The sequence below is a fragment of the Chiloscyllium plagiosum genome, chromosome 10, assembly GCF_004010195.1.
Source record: "Chiloscyllium plagiosum isolate BGI_BamShark_2017 chromosome 10, ASM401019v2, whole genome shotgun sequence".
NCBI lineage: Eukaryota > Metazoa > Chordata > Chondrichthyes > Orectolobiformes > Hemiscylliidae > Chiloscyllium > Chiloscyllium plagiosum.
Window position 1 is genome coordinate 9,946,372 of NC_057719.1, and position 16,236 is coordinate 9,962,607.

General features: G+C 42.1%; 1 protein-coding gene across 38 annotated transcripts in view; it reads right to left on the reverse strand.

The window, feature by feature from the left end:
* nrxn3a (neurexin 3a) overlaps window positions 1–16,236 on the reverse strand; it is a 2,002,176-nt gene that overhangs the window by 1,431,125 nt on the left and 554,815 nt on the right. For all 38 annotated transcript variants that reach the window (XR_006312691.1, XR_006312690.1, XR_006312692.1 and 35 more), the window contains one exon: window positions 1,061–1,362. Coding sequence is in view for 35 of the 38 variants with exons in the window: in XM_043697017.1 (XP_043552952.1) it covers window positions 1,061–1,362 (302 nt within the window). In the remaining 3 variants the exon portion in view is untranslated. The remainder of the gene's footprint in view (window positions 1–1,060; window positions 1,363–16,236) is intronic.

Sequence of the window (16,236 nt, forward strand, 5' to 3'; positions counted from 1 at the left end):
ACATTCCTCCCTTCAACAATTCTCCCAGTTACTTAAAGGTAAATGGCAAAACTCCCAACCACCCCCGTTCCTGACTGCATCAAGTATTTTTCTTTTGGTGAAGCAATGCAACATCCAAACCTATTATCAGAGACACTCGAGGAAGAAAAAGACAAGAAAAACACCCTACATTTAACCATTGGACAGAAATACAAGTACTGACTCTCCTTTTAAGTTCAACAGCAACACTGCCATGCAGTAATAATAAACGGGCTTGACATCTTGAAGCGCTGCTGCTGCAGAAATCATATCAGAGTTACTAGTCCAGGGACCTTTACAGGGTGAAGTTATTATTAACAGGAGTATTCAGTCTTCCAAAGCCATCAAGAAAAGTCATGGGCCCCTGACAGAGATGTCTGCTTAAGGAAGCAAAGAATGAAGTAAAAGGGTCAACACAAGGGCAATTAATTCACTAATCTGAGCTAAGAATGTCTCTCACATACACAGGAAATAAAACAAGAGAAAAAAACTTCAGCCAGCCACACACAACACTAGAGTTTACAAATATTCCAGCATACTAACTTACAGCCCAAAAACTAAGCCTTACTAGTAAGTTAATGAAAATGATTAAATCAACTAAATTAACAAATAATAAGAGAATGTATCACAGAACATTGAAATAAGTAGAAAAAGGGGAGCAAAAGTCAAAGCTAAAGCAAAACAGAGGGAACCAAATACAGAATAAATTAATTAAAGCCACCAGTAGTTCCAAGGATAGGACACCGAACAAACTAAATTGGGAATGAATTTTAAAGAACGGAAAATATAACAAAAGCAAGTAGGCTTGAAGGGTTACAAAAGAAACCATCAGCATTTTTTTTTCTCTCAAGGAAGGAGGTAAAGGTTAGGTGGGATAGTGTGGGGAGGGGAAGAATAAACAGATCTGGTAGCTGCGACCTGCATGTTGTATTTTTTTTTACGTGAACATGACCAGCTCATTGTAACGTTCCTCATCCTGCCTGTTCTTTTTTTTTTGGCTTTGTTTTCTTTGAGCAGAGTTAGCGTCCGCCTCCACTATTACCTGTCGCAGATTGCGTGTCACTTTGACATCATGCCAGGCGTTGTCATTGAACTTCCCATTTACTGGTTCAACCAACGCCTCAAAAGCGCCAGATCCCAGGTTAATGACTAGTGAAACTGCTCCATCTTTCAGTGCTAGGTTTACATAGTCAGCTGACTTCCCTGTGTGCAGGATCAGTCCGTTCCGCTGCCAGGTCTTGAAGGACAAAGTGATCTCATCGCTGCTGCTCTGGATAGGGTTCTGGGATAGGTCGTAACAGAAGTACTCAGATCCTCGGAATGTTGCAGAGTTGTCTTCCCTGGCTGTGTAGCAAGAGGGAGAATAAAACAGAGAAAAAACAAAATGGATGTTACTTATTTGGGAAAACTAACAGCAATAGCAATGCTCAGAAAAGGTGATATCAGCACCAACAAATTATCATTCAAACATACCAAGTTAGAATACATACAAGCTGGAAAACAAAAATAAATGCAATCACAAATATGTTTTGCTTCAAATTTCCTGGAATTCAGTGAGTTACATTTCTCTCAGCACTCTGCCCTCTGATCATCCAGGTGAACAATAACAGGGCTAGGAATTGAACCCATTTTCCACTGTGTTCACGTGCTATTAGCCATTGAACATTTCCAAAGTTTATACAGGATAGATTTTACAGAGAGAAAAGTTTCTTTAATCACCCTGCAATCCAACAACACCTCTCAAACTTCACAATCTCCACTTTTTTAAAAATCATTTGTTGCTGGGATATGGCTGTCGCTGGCCAGTATTGACTGCCCATTCCTAATTACCCTTAGGTGGGGAGCTGCCTTCCTGAAATGTTGCAGTTCATGGAGTTGGTACTGGCCTGTTACCAAGGGAGGTACAGAATAATTATGCAGTGGTAGCGAAGGATATATTTCCAAGTCAGAATGGTGATAGATGCAGAACTGGCTGGAAGGTAGAAGACAGAGGGTGGTGGTGGAGAGTTGCTTTTCAGACAGGAGGCCTGTGACCAGTGGAAAACCACAACAATCTGGTAAAATTTGAATTTGACAGAAATATGGAATTCAAAGATAGTCTTATGAATACCATGTAATTTCTGTCAATTGCCATAAAACCCCAGTTTGTTCAGTAATACCCTTTAGGGATGGAAATCTGCCATTCTAACCTGGTCTGGCTGACATGTGACACCAGACCCACAGCAATGTGGTTAACTCTTAACTGCCCTCAGAAATGGTCTAGCATGCCAGTCAGTACAAGGATGCAATTAAGGAAGGGCAATAAATGCTAGTCCAATCAGTGATGCCCACATTCCATGGGAGAATAATAAAGAAAGAGCTTCAATTTTGTCTGGGATCCTGAATGATCCGTCAGTCAAAAGCTGCCTTGATGGCATTCACTCACATCTCACCTCTCAAGCTTAACTCTTTTATTCATGTTTGTAATGAGATCAGGAGCTGAAAGGTCCTGGTAGAATCCAAACTGGGTGTCAATAAAGCTGTTCATTCCTTTGCAAGTGCTGCTTGATGGCTCTGCTGACAACACTTCTTTGCTGGAAACTGACAATGGACTTACTTTGGTAGTAGTTGGTCAGGTTGGGCATGTCCTGCTTTTTGTGGGCAGAACATATCTGGGCAATTTTCCACATTGTCAGTTAGATGTGACTGTACTGGAATAGCTTGGCTGGGGGAGTGAGGAGAGTGGGCACAGTTAGATTTACAGCAAAGGTCTTCTATACCATTGCTAGAATATTGCCAAGACCCATAGCCTTTGTAGTCTCCAGTGTCTTCAGCCACTTCTTACAATCACATGAAATGAAATGAATTGGTTGAAGACTGGCATCTGTGATGCTGGGGACCTACAGAGTGAGGACTGATTGGATCATCCACTTGCAACCATTCCAGCTTTATCTCTTGTTCTGATGGTCTGAACTCCCCTATTAGGGGTATATCCATTGGTTGGGAAAAGACAGCTGGTGCATGAGGTCATCAGTTCCTCGAAGAGTTGCACTCTATCACATACCACCCTTAATTAAATAGAAATGGGCATCCCAGCATTGTGGCTGGGTCAAAATCATGTAATATTCTCCCTCAAGTTCCTTTTGGGTTTCATCATGATGGGGCTCACCAACAGCATCTTAAGGACAATCAATGATGCACAACAAGTGTTTGACTTTGTTAATGACACCTACAACCTGAGACTGATGGTTGTCTTCAAATATCACCTTAGTGTGAGACTTCTATCATCCAAAACAATCATTGTCACAGGCCACCTATGACCTTCAATTTTGCACAGATATGTAACAGATTTTATTATTACATATCATTTATGAGATAGAAGCACAGTCATTAACGACTGAACTGAGACTGACAAAGCAAACTTTTTTCGGAGTGAGAGAGGAAAGTCTCCATCTGGATGGAAAACACTAGTGTTCCAACCTGTGCAAAGCAGCACAGACTGCTGTGATGTTCAATTAGCTACTAAGTCATCATCAAAAACCATGCCGAGTAATCTATAGGCTATGTGCAAAATAATTGGAGGTAATTTTACTGACGCCTTTCACTTGTTTGAACACATGGGAGGGGAGGAATTGTGTCGCATGTAAAACAAGGCAGATGTCCAGCCCAGCATCAGATCCCAGACGTACCCAGAAACCCTAGCCACTCTCCCCTATATCAAAGAAATGTCTGCATGACTACTCAGACCCCTTAGCATCATGGTAGCCCACAAACCCACCAACACACTAAAACAGCAACTAATGAACTTGAAAGACCCTATACAGATAACAAGCAAAAATTACAAAATACTGTGCAAAGACGGTAACAAACACTATATTGGACAAATAGGCAGAAAACTAGCCACCAGGATACACCAGGAACACCAACTAGCCACAAAAAGAAATGACCCTCTATCATTAGTATCCTCACATATGGAGGAGGTAGGACACCACTTTGGCTGGGACAACACATCCATCCTAGGACAAGCCAAACAAAGACACGCACAATAATTCCTAGAAGCATGGCATTCCAACCGGAACTCTATCAACAAACACATCGAGTTAGACCCCATCTACCACCCCTTGAGAAAAGGAACAGGAAATGACTTCACCACAGGAAATAACATCACCACAGGAAATGGCATCATCAACCCAAAGAAAACCAAACTATAAATAGAAAGCAGGAATTTTCAGCATTGTTTTGCCTGAGGCCCACTGAAGATGTTACCTAGTAAGGTAACGAAATGTCTGGAAATGAACCTTGCAGCTCAGAGAGCAAACCTATATCCAAAATCAGATCCCAGATCCCATTTTCTCTTTTGATACTGTTAGAACCCCAGCTGACGGTTACACTGGACAAGTCAGATCCCACGGTGAGATCTGGTTTGATAGGTCCTCCACTGGGTATTCTCGATCTTTGTACACTGTAGTAGTCAGTCACTGAATATATCTACAAGAGTCTGCCAATGCAATTCTAACAAAATTATATCAGGTTTCTTAGACAGAAAAAGGAAAAAAGATCTATATTATTATAATGAAGAATGTTTTGCAATGGTTTTGTTACAAATGTCAGAAAGAAAGTTTCATCCCTTTTACTCTCTGCAATAACCTTAGAAACATTGAAAGATCAGTGAAAGATCAACCTTTAGAGTCATAGAGATGCACAGCATGGAAACAGACCCTTGCCCATGCCAACCAGACATCTAGTCCCATTTGCCAGCACTTGGTCCATATCACTCTAAACCCTTCCTATTCATGTACGCATCCAGATGTCTTTAAAATATTGTGATTGTACCAGCCTCCACCATTTCCTCTGGAAGCTCGTTTCATACATGCACCACCCGCTGCATGAAAAGGTTGTCCCACAGGTACTTTTAAAATCTTTCCCCTCTCATCTTAAACCTACATCCTCTAGTTTTAGATTCCCCTACCCTGAGAAAAATACCTTTTCTACATACCCTATCCATGCCCCTCATGATTTTATAAACTTCTATGAGGTCACATCTCAGCCTTCGATGCCCCAGGGAAAATAGCCCCAGCCTATTCAGCCTCTCCCTGTCGCTCAATTTAAAGTTCAAAGTTTCTTGTTTCGTTGCCATGACTCAGGAGCTTTCTTCTTACTGTCTTTTAAAAACTTTCAGACGAAACACACGGGTTTTCCGTTACCTCAGCTTCTAGCGTTCATCTGCTTCTGGAACTGTTTTCTAAGCTACTTAAGACTTTTGTCCCCAGCCCTAGCTGCTTTGGAGAACATTATATTAACAGAGCCCTTCCACTCTGATTGAATCTGCACACAATGTCTGACCTTCTAGATGGTTCTGTCTCTCTGTGATACCGGACTTCAACACAAGAGGAGGCAAAGGCAGTTTTTCTATTCTTATTTCTAATGTACTTTACTGTTCACTACAAGCTTCAAGGCTGTAAAATCCCATGAAATATGCATATTAGTAAATGCTCAGATATCCCTTGTAGTGATTGTAACGAGGTCAGTCAGCTGGACTTCATAGAGGGCAAAAGTGAGGACTGCAGATGCTGGAAATCAGAGTCAATATTAGAGTGGTGCTGGAAAACCACATCAGGTCACGCAGCATCCGAGGAGCAGGAAAATCGATGTTTCAGGCAAAAGCCCTTCATCAGGAATCCAAATGCCCGACACATTGACTTTCCTGCTCCTTTGATGCTGCCTGACCTGCTGCGATTTTCCAGCACCACTCTAATCCGGACTTCATAGAATATGAGTTCCCTGATTGGGGCTGTTAACCTGGTTCAATCAGGGCGCCCTGACTGACAAATATAAACAGGAGTGTCAGACATCCTGCCACTCTGAGGATCAGTGTCAAGGACTCTCCATATATGAATAAAGGCTGACTTGGTGACAGGATACTGGCCTCTGTGGAGCTATTTTATCCTGTACCACTCACAGAGCCCAACAAATAAAGTAAAAACATGTCCTTCCCTTCAGACTTAGTTCTATCCCTCATTTCTCCACTTTAGAATCAGGTTTCCAAATAATAATGGAAATGAATCATTAATGTTCATCGCAGTATCAAGGGCTCTGCATGCACAACAAAAAGGAAAAAGTGGGCCTAACTATATTTCAATGACTGTAATATTCTAATGTGCAGGTACTGTACAAGTTCGGGAATTCCTTGTGAGTCTCTCGTTTCTATATATATTCATTATCTCTGATAGAGCATCTGAACATCAGATTTTTAAAAATTCACTCGAGGGAATTGTGAATCGCTGGATGGGTCAGAATTTATTTGTCCCTAATTGCTCTTGGGAAGGTGGCTATGAACCGCCTTATTGAATCCCTACAGTCCACATTGTGTAATTACTCCCACAATGTTGTTAGGGATAGAATTCCAGGATTTTTACCCAGCAACAGTGAATGAATAGCAATATATGTCAAAGTTAGGATGGTGAGTGGCTTGGAAGAGAATTTGCAGGTGGGGGGTGTTCCCATGTATTCCATGGGATTACTGTTGGCCTGGACTGATTGGACCGAAGGGTCTGTTTCTGTGCTGTATGACTCTATGACTATGGGCTAGTTGGACCAAAGGGTCTGTTTCTGTGCTGTATGACTCTATGACCATGGACTGGTTGGACCAAAGGGTCTGTTTCTGTGCTGAATGACTCTATGACCATGGACTGGTTGTACCAAAGGGTCTGTTTCTGTGCTGTATGACTCTATGACCATGGACTGGTTGGACCAAAGGGTCTATTTCTGTGCTGTATGACTCTATGACTATGACTCTACCTGCTGTCCTTATCCTTCCGAATGGAGGTGGCCGTGGGTTAGGAAGGTGCTACCTTAGGATCTTTGAAAAATTTCTACACAACATAGATGTTCCTGTTACATACACATCAGAAGCATAAATCATTGGAACAACCAAAAAATTGTTCTACTCTTAATCGCAACTTGTTTGTATCATTTAAAACAAATTGAAAAGATTATAGTGTGTATTAGGGAGAATTTTCTTCAACGTAATTACAGTAACATACATTACCAATTAAAAGTACACCTGTTTACATGGTAGGGGTGGTTTAGGTTATAAATAGACAAATTAATTGGGCTGAACTTGCTTCAGAAGATGATGGGAGTAGCAGCATTCAATGAATAATGTCTCCCAAACATGTTAATGTCTATTTCAAAGCCTGAAATGTCACACTATATAGGGGTGGGTGGATGTTATGCAATTTATTCTAACCTGTTCAGACGGGTCAGCTTTGACTAAACAAGATGCATTCATTGTGCTCATGGATCAATAAGTCCCTTCCTGTGCACATTCAGTTTCCTACAAGTGGACTGTCACTGTCATCACAGTTTGACTGTCATCAGTCTGTCACTGCCAATGTATCAAACTCCTGGGGTTCCACTCCGAGCAGCAGCACGGGTGAGATGAAACAGGGTGGAAGGGGCTCAGAACGACCATAAACTCTGGAGCCCTGTTGGACTGACTGCCTTGTTTCCCTACTGCAAATACTTCTCCAGCAGTCATGCAATGTACAAACATTCAGTGGTTTCTCCACATATCGAAGTGAGGTAATTTTAAGAATTAGGTGACAATTCGCTTTTAGTTTTGCAAAGCAACAAATCAGCTAAAAGATTAATTCCAAACTGCCCATCAAAACTGTCTGTCAGAACCAAATGACTTGGGCCACTTACTGAAATCTTAAGTTCCTCTTTCAAAGAAAGAACAAGCCAGTCTGTGATGTTGCACTGGGAATCCAGGTTGTCAGTTGCACAAATTGACACAGAAACCTTGCCTTGCCAATGTACTCATATAATAATGAACATCACATTGCTTGATCTTCTTTGTAATACAAATCAGGCTGAGGAAGTGTGGCGCAGTGTCTTATTAATGTCAGTTTCATGTGGCAACTACTAGATCAGAAATCAGAAATGTTTCATAAAGGGACTTCATCTCTTAATCTTAAAGGAAGCAGTAGAGGCATGCTGCCAGTTTGTACATGCAAAAAGACTTCCATTCTTCTTCAGTTAATCAAACAAACTGCAGATGCTATTCACTGTATAACATTATCTTCTGCAAAACTCCCAAGGCAAATTCTGTGCCAATATTAACTGCAGGTTTGAATGTCAGCCTTTATTTTCCTTCAGAACACCCAAGCACTATATGTGGTGTAATAAAACTTTACTAATCAAACACCAGGAGAAAGATCGGTCAGGATTTGTCATTAGATAGTCATAGAATCACGAGAGACAGAGAAGGAAAGAGAGAGAGAGAGAGAGAGATCACTCTGTCCATTATTTCCTTCCAAAGCATCCTAAGCTGTGCATGGTATTCCAGCTAAGATCCAGTGGTATGTTCCCAGATGAACACTCCTGACACTTTTTGGTATTTGTCGCCACTACCAGTACATGATACTGGGTATGGGCTGTTTGAGGTAGTTTGTTGATGCCAATCCTGCTTTATCTTGGGCCTGTCTGGTGACTAGTAAATCTGCAGAAGAGACAACATTTCTATATAACAATATATATTCCTCTATATATTTCTATATTCACTGTACAATAGCAATATGTACAGCTACATTTGATCAGGCATAATGACTCGGGCCTTGGGAAGCTGATGCAGATAGACATGTGCCCTCCAAAACTGCAGTAGACACACACAGATCTAATAGAATAGGTGGAGCTAATTTAACATAAACATTAACTCTATTTAGTTCCACTAATGTGGACAGCCCATAAGGTAAATGGTAGAGCACAGCTTTTGTATTCAGCACCCAGATTTAATAAAACTAGGTAGTCCCACACAGTTTCTTTACTGCCTTTCCATCTCCCCTACATTTTCAAGGAGTTGTGAGAGCGCCCCCAACTTTTCTTGTGCCCACAACTGAAATAACCCTTCAGAGATCAGCAACCCATCACCAATCACAATTTATTCACAAATGTATAACCTTTGACAATAGCACTGCCTCTCATTAAGTCCGGCATTCAGTGTCTTAATATCCCCAACAATCACTCTTTTATGTCAGCTAGGGTTCCCTGATTGGATTAGTTTAACAGTAACAGTCAGGGATTTCATATTCCATGAGGCCCTGCTGGCTGACCTCATTACTATCCTCGAAACAGTACCAATCCAAACTCAGGACCACTGTCATACGAAGGCAGCAGATACAAGAGAAGACCATCACCTACCCATCTCTCTCCAAAGTTTGCAACTGTACTCCTAGGTCTGGATTGTTAATGTAATACAAGAAAGGCAATGATCCAAGTACCAACCCTGGATGGAGAGTGATGGAGGTATTGAGATGCAGAATAGAGGGGCACAGCAAACTTCCCCTTCCAGTCAGAAAAATAGCTAGTCACCATCATTCTCCATCACAAATCCCTCAGTTAGTTACTCAGAATTTTTGGGCCTAGTCTCCCCTTTTAATAAAGTCTTACAAATTAAACTTTTCAAGTATTTATCCAATTACCTTTTTGAGAGTTATTGTTGAATCTATTTCCACTGCTCTTTCAGGCAGTGCATTCCATACAAACCGTGTGAATTAGAAGCAAGAGGAGGCCATTCAGCCCATCAAGCCTGCTTCACCATTCATACAGGCATACAGTCGTAGAGTCATAAAACATGGAAACAGATCCTTCAGTCCAACTTGGCTAGACCAACCAGGTATCCCAAATTAAACTAGTCCCATTTGACTGCATTTGGCCCATCTCCCTCAAAGCTTTTTCCATTTTGCGTACCTGTCCAAACATTTTTTAAATGTTGTAATTGTACCCACCTCCACCACCTCAGTCCAACTCATTCATGTTGACCAGATATCCAAACTAAATCTAGTCCCATTTGCCAGCACTTGGCCCGTATTCCTCTAAACCCTTTCTCTTCTTATACCCATCTGGATGCCTGTTAAATGTTGTAATTATACCAGCCTCCACCACTTCCTCTGGCAGATCGTTACATGCATCATCCTCTGCATGAAAACATTGCTTCTCAGGTTCCTTTTAAATCTTTCCCCCTCACCTTAAGCTTATGCCTTCTGGGTTATAACTCACCTACCCAAGAGAAAAGACCTTTGCTATTCACCCTATCAATGCCCCTCATGATTTTATAAATCTCTATAAGGTCGCCTTTCAACCTCCGACACTCCAAAGTGTCCCACCCTATCCAGCTTCCCCTTATAAAGCAAGCCCTCCTGTTCCGGTAATGTCGTTGTAAATTTAATAACATCATGGCTGTTCTAGTCAGTCCACAATCCCACCTACCCTGATAAGCTTTCACCTCCTTCTTTATTGAGTTCATTGTTCTCCATTTGTGCTAGAAACAGGGGGCATAAGACATACTCATTGAAATAATAGGCATTCCCTTAGAACATCATGCAACTCTGGATGTTGTGAAATTTGAAAGGGTTCAGAAAAGATTTACAAGGATGTTGCCAGGGTTGGAGGATTTGAGCTACAGGGAGAGGCTGAACAGGCTGGCGCTGTTTTCCCTGGAGCGTTGGAGGCTGAGGGGTGACCTTATAAAGGTTTACAAAATTATGAAGGGCATGGATAGGATAAATAGGCAAAATCTTTTCCCTGGGGTCGTGGAGTCCAGAACTAGAGGGCATAGGTTTAGGGTGAGAGGGAAAAGATATAAAAGAGACCTAAGGGGCAACGTTTTCACACAGAGGGTGGTACGTGTATGGAATGAGCTGCCAGACGAAGTGGTGGAGGCTGGAACAATTGCAACATTTAAGAGGCATTTGAATGGGTATATGAATAGGAAGGCTTTGGAGGGATATGGGTCGGGTGCTGGCAGGTGGGACTAGATTGGGTTGGGATATCTGGTCAGCATGGATGGGTTGGACCAAAGGGTCTGTTTCCATGCTGTACATCTCTATGACTCTATGACTGTGTGTGGGGGGTGAGAGGGTGGAGGTGAGGGACCTGGGTGAGGGGGAGGATTTGGGTGATTGCAGGAGTGCAAGTGGCATGGTGGCTCAGTGGTTAGCACTGCTGCCTCACAGCACCAGGAGCTGGATTCGATTCCAGCCTCGGGTGACTGTCTGTGTGGAGTTTGCACATTCTCCCCGTGTCTGCGTGGGTTTGCTCTGGATGCTCCGGTTGTCTCCCAATGATGTGCAGGTTAGATGGATTGACCATGTTAAATTGCCCACAGTGTCCAGGGATGTGCAGGCTAGTTGGATTAGCCATGGGATATACAACGTTATAGGATCGATCTCGGTGGGATGCTCTTCGAAGGGTCAGTGTGGACTCAATGGGCCAAATCGCCTGCTTCCACACTGTAGGAAATCGAGGAGATGAGTAATTGTAGGGAATGGTTGGAGGGAATGGATGGTGGGGAGTGATTGTTGGAGCAAGGTAATAGATCAGGGAATTGATCAGAGAGATTGAGGGGTGTGCAGAAGGAGGCAGGAGGTTGGGGGGAGGAAAGGGCGTGAGGTAATTGGGAGGCAGCACTCCAGCTCCTCCTGTCGTCATGTTCAGATATTTTATTTTAAACATCAGATATCACATCGAGTGTCCACGTCAGAGAGTGCACACAGAATGCCTTTTGGTATTCTCCTGTTTGGATGAAAGCTCGCATTCAAATGCTAATAAATACTTTCCTCTTCAGATGCCGACAGATTAGCGACACATTTTCCTTCAACTATGCTTGAATGAAATTATTTTATTAGTGATCTCACCTTTGTTCACTGAAGGTATTTTTTTAAACAAATAATAATAGGCAGAAAAGAAAAGGCAAGCAATCTGTGCTAAATACCACCGAAATGCCAAGGAGCGATTCATAATACAGCATGAAAGTAAACAGATAAATGTAACTTGAAGAAGCCGTAATTATAACGTAAAAGAAAATTATCCATGCAGCATCACTGAAGGTGGGCATTTCAAAAAGAAAGCAGCAACGGTTATTTTCCATTTATTTAGCTGGCTTCCCATCCCTATTAGCTATTCAAAAAATGAAATAGTTGTTTTTAATGGGATGCATGCATTGCTAGCTGGGCCAGTATTTATTATTTCTCAAGGGTCTCTAGTTGCCCTTGAGCTGCTTCAGTCCATGTGCTGTAGGTAGACCCACAAAGCCATTAGGGAATTTGACAGTGAATTAGCGACAGTGAAGAAATAGGGACATATTTTCCAGGGCAGGATGGTGAGTGGCTTGGAGGGCAAATTGGAGGTAGTGGTGTTCTCATGTATCTGGTGCCTTTGTCCTTCCAGATGAAGTGGTTGTGGGTTTGGTAGAAGCTGCTTCTGTAGCCTCACAAACGTCTGCATCCTGTAGATGGTACACATTGCTGCTACTGGGTGTTGGTGATGGACAGTGAAAGTTTGTGGATGTGGTGCCAATCAAGCAGGCTGCTTTGAATGGTGTCAAGCTTCTTGAGTGTTGTTGGAGCTATATCCATCCATGTCCAAAGAATAATTTCACACAAAGAAAGAGCTGTTTGGTTTGCACTTATATGCAACCTGTCATGAATCAGGACTTTACAAAGCACTTTACAGCCAATGGAGCACTCTACAGCCAATGGAGCACTTTGGAAGTGTTGCCCAGCGCCCACCCTCCAACACTGTCATGTGTGAAGTTGGAAATGACGAGAGCATTTGGACATTGCGATATTGGTAAGTGACAAGTCTTGGTCAGAGAAACCCCTCCCTCTCAAACCCCTTGCTCCACGACCCCATCTCCTCTCCAATCCAAGCTCTCCTTCCCAACAATGTCATGGGAATCATTTATATACATCTGATATAGAGCTTTGGCTTAAAATGTTGTCATGGGAACATATATGCATAAGTCCCCGGAGGGGAATAATGGGGAGGTGTCCCCTCAAATGTTAGATTTGGTGGAAACAGTGTCATCCACTGAACACACACACAGCCAGTCCGATGATGACCTGGTCTGGCAGAGGTAGGCAATAAAAGGCAAAAAGAGGTTTTTAAAGAATTTTAAAGAGGAAAGTCGAGAAAAGGGGGAATTTTGGTTCGGCTTTGAATGTTCATTTTGAGAACATTTACATTCAGTTCTGTGAGTTAAGCTCAGACTGATTAAGTATTTAGGATGACACTAGTTCTCTTATTAATACATACAAGGAAATCCATAAATGAAGCCAATTTCAGCTGAAATGTGGGACACAGGTTGTATCTGCAAATTCGGCAAGCCTTGGAACTGGGCCTTTGCTGGACATGAGGATATTATGACAGAGCCACAAGGGAGAGCATGGAAATACTGAGGGTGTCAGAATACAGAGGTTGCTGGAACAGAGACTGCTCGAATCGGGTGATACAAACTTGCAGTGACAGTCCCTCAGTAGAAACATTAAATGCTACCATTACACAGTGCCCATCTTACTGCTAATTAAACACTGATCAGAAGCTCCTTTCTCCTGACCTGTTCCTTTAGTAATGTGCAAAATATGTGATGAAACTATGGCTTTAAGGGGTGTATTTTGTCTTGTTTTACCTTTTATGAACAGAGGTTGAGTCAGAGGTACCAAGCGGCCTGTTCCAAGCCAATAAACAGCTTGTGATGCCTTGGTTATTTTTAAACGTTGAAACAATACAAGCAGCCTGAATGGGTGTGATCAGACTCCCACAGAACCAGGGTTTTAGTTTAGCTTTCAGTAGTTGTTGGGTATTTGAAGCTGTCATACATCACTCCAACTACAGCAAAGCACTTGAGTTCTCTCTGTCTGCCAGAATTTCCTCTTGATGTTCTTTCATCCTGGACTGGAGAAACATTGCATGTCAATCTATTTTACTGCATTTGCCTTTGCCAAAGGTATGTTTATAGGAAATGAAATAACTGCAGAGTGCAGGAAATCAGAAACAAAAATAGAGTTCTGAGGAAGAGTTACTGGACCCAAAACATTAACTCAGATATCTCTCCACAGATGCTGCCAGACCTGCTGAGCTTTTCCAGCAACTTCTGTTTCTGTTTGTGTTTTTTTATGGGATGTTATTGTATTGGAACAGTTTGCTGTTTAGTAATTAAATAATCTGTTATTCTGTTAAGTTTTCCAACAGAGTTTAAGTTAAACCAATTCCTCTTTCCTTTGTTTGTATTTTAACTGTAGAGTAAGAATAAAGTGCATTTTGCTTAAAGTTGCATAGTGTAAACAATTGAATTAAAACTGAAACACAGCATCTTATGCTTTCCTTTAAATGGGAAAAAAGTTAAGGTCTAGGCTATCTCCCTGATATATTCAATGGGATTTTGGTCTGGTCCATAACAAATATAATCATGGTGTAATATCAATACCTACCATCCTCCTGCTCGATTCAATGCCCACTCCCACCAAACTCAGTTGGTGGGAGAAGAGATTAAATTCCATCCATTATTTCAGCTTTTGGATTAGGATGGACTGACTGACAGCTAATTTTCAATTCATCTCCCTTCGTCACTGGGCTGACCAGAATTAACTGGAGAGCAAACTAAAAATATCCCTCATGGTGTCAACCATGACAATGTCAATGAAAAAGTAGGGGGAGGAGACAGCTGTCGAGATAAAGTGGGTAATAGGTTGCCAGTCACTGGGAAAGAAAAGGCAATAAATAGTGAATCGTATTTGTTTTAAAAGAAAACTATTAAATTCTTTCATTAGTTAAACGAGATCTCACAAGTGTATATCTGTTAACCCACCGTGCAGTAAAAATGTTTAATGTGTTGCTTCTTAAGGAAAACGAGATAAACTAACACTTTAATAAATTAAATCAGCACTGATTTTATTACAAATTTTAATGTTCCCTGGGAATAAACTTCTCCTATTGCATGATCATAAAACCGTCTAGCCTGGCCATGATATTTATCTAAACGTTTGTTTTCCAATTTTAAGTTGGGATTATTCATTGCATCTTAGATGTTCATATGTGATTAAATAAAGTCCCTAAACTGCAACATATCAAGTTGTAAATTCTACTAAGCACATGCTGTAGGCTGGTTATATTTTAGTGAATTCCATTCATAGCAAATTCAGCATGGTTGCATTTTACAGCACAGAACTGTCCATTCAGCCCATTGTGCCTACACCTACTCCCTCGGGTAAGACATGTTTGGACAAAGGGCCTGTATAACCAAGCCAATTGTCTTCTTGCTCTATAGATGCTGCCTGACCGTTGAGTGTTTTCAGCATGGCTACTTATGTTTCAGTTCTTTTAAGGAATAGGATAGTGAAGAAGACATTTGGTATGCTTTGCTTCATTGGTCAGAGTATTGAGTACAGGAATTGAGAGGTCATGTTGCGGCTGTACAGGACATTGGTTCGGCCACTGTTGGAATATTGCATGCAATTCTGGTCTCCTTCCTATCGGAAAGATGTTGTGAAACTTGAAAGGATTCAGAATAGATTTACAAGGATGTTGCCAGGGTTGGAGGATTTGACCTATAAGGAGAGGCTGAACAGGCTGGGAATGTTTTCCCTGGAGCGTCGGAGGCTGAGGGGTGACCCTATAGAGATTTACAAAATTATGTGGGGCATGGATAGGATAAATAGACAAAGTCTTTTCCCTGGGGTCGGGGAGTCCAGAACTAGAGGACATAGGTTTAGGGTAAGAGGGGAAAGATATAAAAGAGACCTAAGGGGCACCTTTTTCACGCAGAGGGTGGTACGTGTATGGATTGAGCTGCCAGAGGAAGTGGTGGAGGCTGGTAAAATTGCAACATTTAAGACGCATTTGGATGGGTATATGAATAGGAAGGGTTTGGAGGGATATGGGCCGGGTGCTGGCAGGTGGGACTAGATTGCTTTGGGATATCTGGTCGGCATGGACGAGCTGGACCGAAGGGTCTGTTTCCATGCTGTACATCTCTATGACTCTAAGCAAAGAGCTCCTCACGTCTGAAAGAAGATTCTGATCAGGATTCCATCAGAAAAGTGTAGCCATTACTCCATTCTCCATTACGGTTGGCAGGGTGGCTCAGTGGTTAGCATTGCTGCCTCACAGCACCAGGGACCCCGGTCCGATTCCAGTCTTAGGTGACAGTCTGTGTGGTTTGTACATTTTCCCCACGCCTGTGTGGGTTTCCTCTGGCTATTCGGATTTTGTCCCACACTCCAAACGATTAGATTAGATTAGATTTCTTACAGTGTGGAAACAGGCCCTTCGGCCCAACAAGTCCACACCACCCCGCCGAAGCGCAACCCATCCATACCCCTACATTTACCCCTTACCTAACACTACGGGCAATTTAGCATGGCCAATTCACCTGACCTGCACATCTTTGGACTGTGGGAG